At 48.6% G+C, this 12,566-nt stretch overlaps 1 protein-coding gene across 1 annotated transcript in view; it reads left to right on the top strand.

Moving 5' to 3' along the window:
* The first annotated feature begins 478 nt into the window (after nucleotides 1-478).
* The window catches only part of MYH13 (myosin heavy chain 13), a 47,049-nt gene continuing 34,961 nt past the window's right edge, over nucleotides 479-12,566 (top strand). The window contains exons 1-10 of the mRNA XM_045083393.1: nucleotides 479-682; nucleotides 2,481-2,624; nucleotides 2,710-2,866; nucleotides 4,740-4,767; nucleotides 4,855-4,966; nucleotides 6,333-6,425; nucleotides 8,408-8,471; nucleotides 8,566-8,664; nucleotides 8,770-8,873; nucleotides 10,889-11,027. Of these exons, the coding sequence (XP_044939328.1) occupies nucleotides 479-682; nucleotides 2,481-2,624; nucleotides 2,710-2,866; nucleotides 4,740-4,767; nucleotides 4,855-4,966; nucleotides 6,333-6,425; nucleotides 8,408-8,471; nucleotides 8,566-8,664; nucleotides 8,770-8,873; nucleotides 10,889-11,027 (1,144 nt within the window). The remainder of the gene's footprint in view (nucleotides 683-2,480; nucleotides 2,625-2,709; nucleotides 2,867-4,739; nucleotides 4,768-4,854; nucleotides 4,967-6,332; nucleotides 6,426-8,407; nucleotides 8,472-8,565; nucleotides 8,665-8,769; nucleotides 8,874-10,888; nucleotides 11,028-12,566) is intronic.

Here is a 12,566-nt window from a genome sequence, read left to right as displayed (position 1 = left end):
TGGGCCATCTGAGATTTCTACTAGGAATTATCAACATTCCAATAATTCTTTTCAGATGCCCTTAAGATTTGGGGATGACACTGAAATCATGAGTCTTAAACATGATGTATAATTAAGGAAGTATTTCCCAAATCAATCTTCACTGGACTCACCTTTATTAGGCTCATTCTTGTTGGTTCAGACTTTCTTCCATGTGCGGGACTGAACTAACAGAGAGCCCCCCCAAATCAGCAATCAGGAGTAAAAATAACCCCTCAAATATTTTTCTGAGAGTACGGTCTCTCCGTTAGCTCACTCCCACTTGTCCTAAGTCCCCAGACCTTGTTCTAGGTTCCCCAGGAGCTAAATGAATCCCAGGAACTTTTGATTGGGCCCCCTGTCTGCATGGAAATAACAGGGTGGTGCCCTTCCCATTCAGGAATCTTTGCAAGCTCCAGACTCAGCCATCTCTGTGGTCTTCCCAGAACCCCCTGCAGTCATGAGCTCTGATGCAGAAATGGCCATTTTTGGAGAAGCAGCTCCCTACCTGCGGAAGCCAGAGAAGGAGAGAATCGAGGCACAAAACCGCCCGTTTGATTCTAAAAAAGCCTGCTTTGCCGTGGATGATAAGGAAATGTACGTGAAAGGTATGATCCAGAGCAGGGAGAATGACAAAGTCACGGTCAAGACCCTGGATGACAGGGTAAGTATACATCTCAGATGTCCTCGATCAACTGGGTATCCTCCTTTGCCTTTGGACTGGGATATTAGAAATCGCGTGCAGGTCCATAGGAATCTGAAGATAGAACATTACATACACGTACCTATTCCGTAGCAAAGTCACCAGTGAAAGCTCATATCCCAAACACTTTCACTCCACTTTTTTCACTTTTCCAGGACATGAGCTTTGACAGTTTTTGTGATGTCTGCTTTGGAGAAAGGGCAAGTTGAGGGCAGCAGAGTTTGGACCCTTTAAGGGAGAGGTTGGTGCTGATCGCTGCTGGGTGGGCCCTGCAAATATCCCTCCTTAGGCTGCAAAGTGACTTCCAGATCAAGCACTGAAAGTGATGGCTAGCTTAATGTCAAGAATCACCATGCATCGTTCAATTCAACATTTGCTGGACACCCACCATGTCTAGCGTCCATCCCTTTGCAGTGCAAGCAAATCTCAGCCCCTGCCCTCCCACAGTTTACTGTCTAGTGTAGGAATCAAGATATGCCTGGAAGGTATGACTCTCAGTTCACAAACTCAGGCATATGAAGCAGATATTTCTTTTATTGCTTGTTTGTTTAAAGAACTTAACCTCTAATGTCAGCCTCTTTTCACTGGGAGGGAAATAAATTTTCTTCAGTCCTTCTCGGGATCCCGCCCCATGGTTGTGTCTCATTTTCAGGACCTCACACAGTACACACTGAGGATCAAACCACTGCCACCACCACCCCCCACCCCGACTCTGAATGATCTGCTAAGAAACAAGTCCCTGTCTTTGAAGCTTCCGGATGCACAGACTTTTCCATCTTCCCTGTGCTACTTTGGGTGTCTCTAGTGAGGACAGTGGAGCAAAAAAAAATCTTCTTTCCTCAAGGGATTTGGCATGTCCCAAACAAATCCCTCTCCTTTTGTCTTTTCGCTAAAACCCTCAAAGCTTTTCTAAAGTCTTGGGCTTTGGGAAAACTAGCCAGAAAGCCTTATAGGCTCTTTCTCATTGCTACCCTATTTTTCTACCTCTCCTGAGTCATGGAATGCAGACCCAGCTGTATGCTTGAATGGGGAGTCAGGAGGGGGTAAACCCAGAGGAGGGAAATTAAGGAATAGTCTTAGAAATATTGTTCAGCCACGGGCCATGATGCAAGTTCAAATGTTGTAAGTCCTAGAGCAGAGATGTGAGGAATTATGGAACTGTTGAAAAGACGGGGAGACAGACAACAGGTCATGGAAGTGACGTGACTTGAGCTGAACTTTGAGGGTTTCTAAACATAACTTCGGTGATGATAGTGCAGACAAAGGAACCTACCTGAGCAGAAGTATTTAAGTGGAAATGCACAGAATACATTGGAGTATTCCTTTCCAAGTTTCCAACCTTTGTCTTGTTGAAACTTTCAAAGCAAATCGGGGTAAAGAGAGACAATCTGCTTTGGGCTGGGCCATCCTGAGTCCCACCTGGACCCTGAGGGCTGAAGGGCTCTGTTGCTGTGCACACTTATAACTCGTTCTTGGCACACACAATGACATGCTGACTTGGGGGGGGGGGAGGTTGGGACATCAGACCTGAACTGGCTATACACTTTGACCAGAATTGGGTTAATCAAGGACAGTTATTTGTGGATCATCTCTGGGAATGGAAATGACCCATGAAGCTATTCATGGTCATGGGCGGCGGGGACGGGGGGGGGGGGGGTGATTACTCCGCCGTCTCTCCCTCCTTCCACCATACCAAGTAGAGCGGGGCTGAGAGCGTTGGCTTTCCTCTCCATCCTATGCTTTTCCTCTCAATCCTCAGACACTCACTCTCAACAGTGACCAAGTCTTCCCCATGAACCCTCCCAAATTTGACAAGATCGAGGACATGGCCATGATGACCCACCTGCACGAGCCCGCCGTGCTGTACAACCTCAAAGAGCGTTACGCAGCCTGGATGATCTACGTGAGCACCCTTCAGCCTCTCCCTATTCCATCTATCCCTCTGGGTAAAGACAGGATCCACATGTTGCATTTTCTGGTTTTCCCAGACCTACTCGGGCCTCTTCTGCGTCACCGTGAACCCCTACAAGTGGCTGCCGGTGTACAACCCCGAGGTGGTGGCCGCCTACCGAGGCAAGAAGCGCCAGGAGGCCCCGCCCCACATCTTCTCCATCTCGGACAATGCCTACCAGTTCATGCTGACCAGTGAGCGATTTCTTCAATACCTATTTAAAAACAACAACAGGTTTTTTTAGTTAGTTATGCAAGCCCTTTAACTGGACTGGTTCTTAGCTAATTATGCAAACCCTTCGGAGGCCTTGATCCTGTGAATGGGGCTATGGTCAAGGTGACCTTAGGAGACTCCAATGATTTCATGATGAAAAGAAGCCAGAGATACATGTATCCCATTAGAAGCCACAGTGCAGGGGCGCCCGGGTGGCTCAGTGGGTTAAGCCTCTGACTTCGGCTCAGGTCATGATCCCGGGGTCCTGGAATCGAGCTCTGCATCGGGCTCTCTGCTCAGTGGGGAGCCTGCTTTCCCCTTCCCCTCTGCCTGCCTCTCTGCCTACTTGTGATCTCTCTCTCTGTGTCAAATAAATAAATAAAATCTTTTAAAAAAAAGCCACTGTGCATAGGCCAGTATTCCCCAATGGAGCTATGCTGTGCACCTGCTTATTCAGGGGAATGCGGCACGCAGGGAGATGTCCTGCCTCCACACCCAAAGAACTCCCCCTGCCCCGCCCCTGCCTACATGAGCATCCCTAGAAGAAGAGAGACTAGATTACTAGCCACTAGGGTGCAAAACTGGAGAACTGGGCATAGCAGTGTTCCCGCACTGTCTTCCTCCCCAGACTCGGGCTCCTCTTTCTCTTCCCTAAATTCCCAGAATGGCACAGAAAATAGACACGTGGTAATACTGCCATGTCACTATGCCATGTCACTTTCATCTGCCCCCCTTTCACTTGACTTGGTCTGGTGCAGACTCAAGAAGCAGAAGCAAGCCTGTGAGATCTGTAGACGCTTAGAGTCCTCCACTAAACCTCCAGTTGCCCAAACCTCAGCCCTCCCTCTCTCACACTCAAGCCTAGCCATTCCTGCCCTAAGAATAGGTCTTCGAATCGGCTGAAGCTACATCAGTTTTCAAAGGAGGATGGACAGCACTATTTGCAGGAGTTTCCTAGGGCTGGCCTGACAGAGTACCACAAAACGGTCCCCTGTAGGTGGTATTCTCCCTGTGTGCACCTTTCTCCAAATTCCTCCTTTTGATAAGGACACGGTCTTATAGATTCGCGACCCCCACTCTAGTATGAATTGATCTTTTTTTTTTTAAGATTTTATTTATTTATTTTTGAGAGAGAGAGTGAGCAAAAGAGAGTACCCAAGCAGGGGGAAGGAGAAGAAGCAGGCTCCCCACTAAGCAGGGAGCCCGATGCAGGACTCGATCCCAGGATCCCGGGATCATGACTTGAGCAAAGGCAGAGGCTTAACCGACTGAGCCACCCAGGTGCCCCCAATATGACTTCATCTTCACTAACAACAACAACTACAGTGACACAGTTTCCAAATAAGGTTGTATTCTCAGGTCCTAGGGGTAAGGACTTCAACGAATGAATTTGGGTAGAGGGCATACAACTCAACTCACAAGTGCTTGTAAGTGGAAAACCATGATCACCTTCCACAAGTATAGAGTCAAGATAAAAAGAAAAACCCAGTGACAACCAGTCAGTGCCCTTAGATTCTAATTAAAAGCTGCCCCTTCCCACGAGCCCTAAGTCTGAGACTTGCTCTCCACGTTAAAAAAGGAGATGAGAAATTCCTGGCAAGCTGTTGAAGATTTATGAACCAGAATCACTTTCCCGCTGTGGGATTCTCTGTTCACTTGCCATGCGGTCCAGGCTACACATCCCACGTTCGGAAATCTACACAAGCTGTCTCGAGGAAGATTAGCTACACCCAAATCCTTACACTGCTAGTCACAGCATCACCATATAGTCCACTCACCCCGAATGCTGCCCTATGGTTTTGTTCCGTGTGTTTGCGGTTTCTTTATTTCGTTTTCTCCCCTCTGCCTTTCCAGATCGAGACAATCAGTCCATCCTCATCACGTGAGTAACCTGAGTTCACACCACGATGACTTGGAAGCCAGAGCCGGCCCTTCCACTCTTCTATCGTACTTGCTTTTAACTCCACAGCGGAGAATCCGGGGCAGGCAAGACCGTGAACACCAAGCGTGTCATCCAGTACTTTGCAACAATTGCGGTCACTGGGGACAAGAAGAAGGAACAGCAGCCAGGCAAGATGCAGGTGAGGAGCTCCCTGAATCTGGAGTTTTGCTGGAGTAAGATGCGGTGAGCACCAAGTGTATGTAGGGCTCAGTGCTCAGCAGAATGCTAGGGACAGGGTCTGTCCCAAGAGGGCTTGAGGGGCAAGGTGGAGGTGGTGCCACCTCGTGGACATAGTTGGTAGCACCGGCTCCATCTGCAACAACAGCCCAGGGACTGTGAGCCGCTTCCCCTGAAGAAGGGATGCTTTGGGCAAGGTGCGCAGGGGTGGGGGAGTGGTTGATTTCTGATTGAAATTCCTAACTCCCATGCACAGTCCTGCTACTTTGTATTTCTGTCATGTTGCCACTGTTCACTTTGGGAACCACGGAGCAGGACAGAAATTTGAAAACAGCTCTGGAGGCAGAAGGATAAGCAGTTGAGGGGCGGGAGGTAGGGGGGGGCTGGGAGTAAAAATTCTGCTTTCTCTAAGCAGACTTCTTTTTTTTTTAAGATTTTATTTATTTATTTGAGAGAGAGAGCACTAGAGAGAGAGAAAGGGCAAGCATGAGCCGGGGGCAGAGGGAGAGGGAGAAGCAGACTTCCTCGCTGAGCAGGGAGCCCACACAGGGCTCAATCCCGGGACCCTGGGGTCATGACCCCAGCTGAAGGCAGACGCCTCACTGACCCAGCACCCAGGCGTCCCTGTAGGCCAACTTCTGAGCAAAAATTCTCATGACATATTTCTTGCGACTTAAAAAATTGTTTTGAGAACCACAATTCCTATTGTACAATCCCTTGAGTGACTGTCTTTGTTCAATTCTATATATACTTCTGAATCCAAATGTCTATATTAGATGGGTCATGATCCATACTCTAATAGAGGTATGTATTCTAAAAATCCATGATTTTTTTTTAAAGATTTTATTTATTTATTTGACAGATCACAAGCAGGCAGAGAGGCAGGCAGAGAGAGGAAGGGAAGCAGGCTCCCTGCTGAGCAGAGAGCCCGATGCGGGCCTCGATCCCAGGACCCTGAGATCATGACCTGAGCCGAAAGCAGAGGCTTTAACCCACTGAGCCACCCAGGCGCCCCTAAAAATCCATGATTTATAATAGAGCATTATCAGAGAGGAAAGGAGATCTGAAAAATCAAGAGGAAACCTGGAATCTGGGATGGATAGAGTCTCGTTGATGCTGAGACCCTCTCTGGGATGGAACTCTGAAGCCTCCTTGGATGGTGGGCACGAACCCATGGGTGCCTTCACCCATCCACACTGGCCACCAGGCTGGGCTGGTTAGCGTCTCTCCCTGGGCCCTGCCTAGAGCATCCACACTTTTGAGTCACCGTGGGCTCCTTCAGAGGACACTCCAAAGTCCTCCCTTTGCTTTTTCTTGTTTATTATTAGGGAACGCTGGAAGATCAAATCATCCAGGCCAACCCCCTACTTGAGGCCTTTGGAAACGCCAAGACTGTGAGGAATGACAACTCCTCAAGATTTGTAAGACCCAGTCCAATTTTAACTACCACCCCCCGCCCCAAGAACCAAATCCTCTCCTCAAATGATGGATTAAAAAAAAAAAAATCCCACATAAACTAGAATAAGTGGTTCGGATCAACTGAGCCCTGCTGGGATAATAAGATACACTGAAAAACATGTTGGCTCATTGTTGGCAATGCGGGGTGGGGAGTGGGAGGGATTTATCTGTCCATTCCTAACTGGGCTCATCACCTCAGAACATCCGGAAGTCATGGTGATTCAAATTCCGCAAGTAGAGAGCAATTCCTTTATGCTGCACTTGGCCTCACTAAGTGGAAGCATTTTAAAATGCTGAAGTCTATTGAGCAATCTCCATTGGCTTATCAGCCGTAGAAACCTGAGTTTGAATTAAGTGAGCAGGTTTGAACTCCTCCAGGTCAGAAGGCATTGGGAGATGGAGAAACCTGGGGAAAGCAGGAGAGTTCAAAACGTGGGAATATGTTGATGTTGTAGATACTGAAGGATATGTTCCATCCTTCGACATTTGGCTTAAGTTTCCCTCATCCAAAGAGGCCTTTACTTCCCCCATGGGCAAATAAACATCCAGCCCTCTACCAATCCTCAATATACCACGGAATGAGTGACTACCACAACACAAAGCCCTCGCTTATGCCTGTAGTTGCAAGAGGCTGTCAGGACTCCACACTTCTCAGGACCTGGATAATCTCGAGCTTGTGCTTTGTTGTTGCTTCTCAAGGATGAAATGGTCCGTGAGGAGAAAGTGAATGCAGCCATCAGAGACTGGGCTATGAGCCCCGACCTTTCTTTCTTTCCCTTGGTCCTCTGTGCATTGCCCGTCTGCACTTCTGTCTTCCTAGTGCACAACTAAAATGTCTTCCTTGTAGGCGGTCTGGGTGTGCATTACCCAACAGACATATGGTGCACATATTTGCACCAAGTTAAGAATTGAGCTAACCTGGCTCCAGCTTAAAATGGAAGACAATATCTTTGGATACCCCCATTGCTACTCTCATTTATTAAGGGCTTGGGTCTCTCTTCCTGGCCCTGACCCAGAAGTCACAATCACCCCAGTTAGCCTGTCCACCTTCCACTCATCAAACATACATCTGCAGGCTAAAACTTCATTTTCCACCAAGCAGCTAGCAATACTGAAAGCCAACACTTACACCTCACTCACACCTTCACTGACCCTTCACCAGCTCTCCCCAAGCTTCATTCAGAAAATAGTGAGAAGATAATGGAATGCTGACTACAGTCCAGACTCTGTGGGTGGATGGACAAGGCAAGATTTTTGCCTTCAGATTTGCTCAGGGTGTGGTAGAAACCAGTCGCTCATAAAATTTCACCTCTTGCCTCCCCTCAAAAGGGGAGAACTCAGACTCTGAATGTGTATTTTGGGAGCCAGGGAGCTTGGCCTGAGTCTGGGAGCTAGGTTTGCCTAATGTAAACAACAAGGAAAACCAAAGCAAGAAATCTCAGAAGGAACACCCAGACGTGGAAGGAAGGAAGGAAGGAGAGAGAGAGAAAGTAAGCAAAAGAAAGAAATCAAGAAAAGGAAGGAGACAGGGGGAGGGATGGACGGAGGAAGGAAGGAAAGACGGTAAGTAAGTTGGCAAGATGGTCCAACCAGCCCTATCAAAGGTATCCATTTGGGAATGGGAATCCAGGTACCAGACAGCAGGATAAAAACCAAGGGGACTGTCTAGAGTAAGGTGATCCCAAGCAGAAATTGGAGAGGGCACCTTCCTCCCAAAATTGGAGGAACAGGACCAGATGTTTTGGGTAGAACTATCTAAGACTTGGGTAAGCCAGCATGGGGATTCTGGGTGCCAGATAGCTAGAGAGGAGGGAAGTCCTTCTTCTATCATCACTCCCTCCCTGACCCTACTCTTCCCACCTGTACTGGGAGCACCTGGCGAAAACCAGCCATGGTACCATCTAAATAAAATAACTGTGATGTCTGCCAACCTGCCATTGGACAGGGGAAATTCATTCGGATTCATTTTGGAGCCACAGGAAAGCTGGCATCAGCGGACATTGAAACCTGTGAGTCTCAACGCCCTGTTGGGCACAGCGGTATTTGGCCACAGAGACACACCACCCAGGAACCTGAAACCACATTCTTTCTTATTACCCTTAGATCTCTTAGAAAAATCCAGAGTGACATTTCAGTTATCCAGCGAGAGAAGCTACCACATTTTCTACCAGATCTTGTCAAACAAGAAGCCGGAACTCATTGGTAAGTTCTTGGGGGTATTGGTTTCATCCTCCACATCAGTCACATTGGAAAAACGGAGTGCATCGCGCATGCGTGAGACGCCAAGGGGACCTTCATGTTTCGCAGACTTGCTCCTCATTTCAACCAATCCCTTCGACTTCCCCTTCGTGAGCCAAGGAGAGGTCACCGTGGCCAGCATCGACGACAGTGAAGAGCTTCTAGCGACTGATGTAAGCACACACTTCCTTCTTCCTTTCAGCACAAATTACTGAGTTTGTAAACTGAGAGGCACCCTGGCGGTCTCGTCAGAAACTGGGACTCAGGGATGTTCAGTGATCAGACCTGAGCTCTCAGAGTTCAAGATGTCCAGGGAATTAGTCCGGATGGGACCCCTCTCCGCTCACCTCCACCCCAGGAGATGCCATGGGGGGGACAGGAAGTTCTCCAAAATAGGCTTCCAGTTCCATTCTGTAGCGTGTTAGAGTTGGGTTTTGCACGTATAAGGTTTTTTTAAAGGTTTTGTTGGAACTTCTCAAGGTACAAAACCATCTGCACGGTTCTTTTAAGAAATTTTTAAAAATATAGCAAAGTGTAAAACAGGAAAAAAACAACCCAGTCTGCAGGAGGAGAAGCTCCATGCCTCGTGCTACCTGTCCCCCTCAGGCTCATGCTCAGCTCCCACACGTCCTCGGCGCACCTGTCAGGCCTCCTACCATTAGCTCTGGGAAGTATTTCCAACATTGATAACTAGAATAATAACAGTAACTAAGTGCACCTGAGATGAGTGCTTTATCTCGTTTAAGCCCCGCCCCCCCCCAAAAAAACCTCTTGTAAAATGCCCCCATTTTACAAAGATGGAAGCTGATGTGCTCACTTCGGCAGCACATATACAAAGATGGAAGCTGAGTCTTAGAAGGAAAACCCACAATTTGCTTCAAGACACTTTGTCAAAGACAGAACATTTGAAGCCAGATCTGCCCACTCCAGAACCCACCTTTTTTTTTTTTTAAACTAATAGACACCATCTCTGAGCCATTAATCTCCCGAGGAGCTTCTCCTGGGTGATGGTTTATGGCCGAGTACAAGGGGGAGTGCTCCCTCCGAGGGTCTGCCTGCCCCAGCAGGCTCCCCAGAAAGTAACATCTTCACCTGGTTCCTTCCAAAGTGGAGTGAAAGGTCTTTCCTTTTAACCTACAGCGGCCTCTTCCTATGACACAAATATGCATCAGATGGGGTGGGATATGGGGTCAAGGAGGCCACTGAGGCTCAGAATGTCTCCTCACCCAGGTTGGCTCTCAGCCTGGACCCCTCTTCTCCTAAAGGGGGCACCACCCCCAACGGTGCCTCATTGTCTAATACCGTCCTGCTGACCCCGACCTGTCACCTCCCCAGACACGTTCCATGCATGTCAGTCCCTCCTTGAGTGAGCATTGCTTAAGCTGCAAGTCCTGTTACATAATCAATACCTGTACCCCAGAGAAGGATTTTCTAGTTGAAATCTTTGCGGTAGAAGACGGGCCGAGTGGCTATAAAACCAAGTCAGCAACCACCTATAGACTCTGAAGTGACCGAGCGCTTACTCCAGACAGACCTTTATCACCTGCTACCTGGGCGAATTGGGCAGGTCGCTTAGCCTGTTAGAACGTCAGGTCTCACCTGGGACTTTGGAAAGATCTGCATACCTCTGAGGTTCTCACAGCGACACAGTGAGACGACCTATGGATGGTGCCTCACCCCTCGCCTGGCACAGCCCCCCTGCAGAAGTTTGCCCCTTTCTTATTTGAAAAATGATGGCGTTCTCTTCGATGACCTTCTCTTCCAGTTCTAATGGGTTGGGGCGCCGTATTGTCTCAGTTCTGAACAACACCGGAATTCCTGGGTTGTAATGCCAGACTCTCAAGGTGTTAGACACTATCTCTCAGACACGCTCCATGAGAATTCCTTCTCCTGGTATCGCATGATGGTTCCCGGTGGCCTCATCCAGAAAACAGCCCCAAATCTATGTAAAGGATTTAAATCAGTTCTGGTTGGATGGAAGAAAACGGAGTATTCACGTTTTCTTCCCATAATCTCCACCCTCCCACACAAACATGTTAAAGAAATGGCTTTTAACCCCTAAGTTAACAAACTGCCCCGTCACCCACTTCTTTGGGCAAATGCTATCTCACGGGCTGTACACAAAGGGTGAGGTCTTTCCCAAGGACAACAGAGTCCCTGGGATGACTGTCCTTTTTCTAACTCCTAGAACGCCATTGACATCCTGGGTTTCAGCTCAGAGGAAAAAGTGGGGATCTACAAGCTCACTGGGGCCGTGATGCATTACGGGAACATGAAGTTCAAGCAGAAGCAGCGGGAGGAGCAGGCCGAGCCAGACGGCACCGAAGGTAACTGTGTCTCACCCAGAGACTAGCGTCTGACACTGTGTTCATGGGTGGCTGGGGTCCTGTGAGGTGAGCTCTGGGCTCCTCCCGAGAGGTGCTCATTGGAAGTCGCTCAAATGGGATGTGGGGTGTCCAAAGCTCATTGTACTTGCCCTGGGGAAGTCCACTCCCTCTGTCAAGGATTCCTATAGTAGTGGATCCTTGACAAACCAAAGTTATCATTCTTGTGAATGAATAATCATCTCATTACCTCTCACCATCACAGTCACCTGTTACCTTAAGGTAGACATTGAGGAGAGGATATGGTTCTGTGAACTTCCCTTTCTCTCTGTGCACATAAGCAGAATGTGGTCCTAAGCACCTGGGCCAGGTGAAGGAGCTTCCTCTTCCCGTGGCCTTCAGTTCCACTCTGAACCTGACCCTGAACCCAGGACTGGTATACGGATCTCCCCATGCCATACCCCATGACCCTCACCTGGATGGTCTCCCCATCCCCCTTTGCCTGGTCCTGGGAACAGAGCAGGGGGCAGGGGGAGGGATTCCTGGCATCAGGACACACCCACCATGCGCCCTGTTCATCCGCGTCATCTCTCACACTGTTCCAAGGTCTATAAGGGACAGGCTGGTTCATCTCCAATAATTCTACCAATTGTAACATCACCACAGTGTGTCTTGAACACCACCCCCCATGATAGGTGGAAACAATAGCCTTGAAAGAAAGACCAGGAAAACATATGGGACTTTATCACTGCCCATAAAGGCTCACCTGACTAGGCTATGTTTCCCCGGGATAATCTCCTTTTATTAATTCCAAGTGGACTGACTAGGGACCTCATCACAGGAGTAATGAATAGCCCATCCATATTCACCAGTGCCACCCTTGACACAAGGGGAGGGGATTATGCAAAGAATGTACACGGGGGGGGGGGCAATCCTCAGGGCCATCTTGGAATTCTGCTTGTGGAGTGGTGCAAGATAAGGGGCAGCGGAGAAACTCTGTTTAGAGCAAGAGACCCTTCTGACTGGGGTAATCAGGGAAGGCTTCCTGGAGGAAGAAGGCACCAACATGGACTTTGAAGGATGGCTAGGATTCTCAAAGGTGTTGTGGGGGAGAAGGCAATCTAAACAGAGGACACATGATGATCAAGGGGGAGGGGGAAGAAATGTGAGGGGACTGAACAGCAGTGGGGTCCTCTTTGGCTACAGAAAGGATGTATAAGAGATGGGGATTAAAAAGTAGTTATTTTGGTATCAGTTGGAGAAGACCTTGAATGCCAGGACATATGGTTTAGAATGTACGTGGTAGGAGCCAGAAGCCATGAACTGTCCACTTAGCAGGGGAAGTTCATGGGAATTAATCGGTGAGCAGTCAGGCTTCCCAAAAGTGTGGGACCCTGTGGGAGATGCCAGCTATTTTAAAGGGGAAGCGAGCAGAATTTCCTGCCTGTCTGAGCACAGGCAGGTCAGGGATGAGGAGGAAGGATGTAATCACCCAAAGCCTTCAAGTGTAAATGACTAGAAGAATCCCATCCACCTACAAGG

The sequence above is a fragment of the Mustela putorius genome, unplaced genomic scaffold (assembly GCF_011764305.1).
Source record: "Mustela putorius furo isolate JIRA1106 unplaced genomic scaffold, ASM1176430v1.1 tig00000695_pilon_pilon_pilon, whole genome shotgun sequence".
Classification (NCBI taxonomy): domain Eukaryota; kingdom Metazoa; phylum Chordata; class Mammalia; order Carnivora; family Mustelidae; genus Mustela; species Mustela putorius.
Note: the sequence above shows the minus strand (reverse complement) of the source record. Positions and strands in the feature narration are given on the sequence as shown.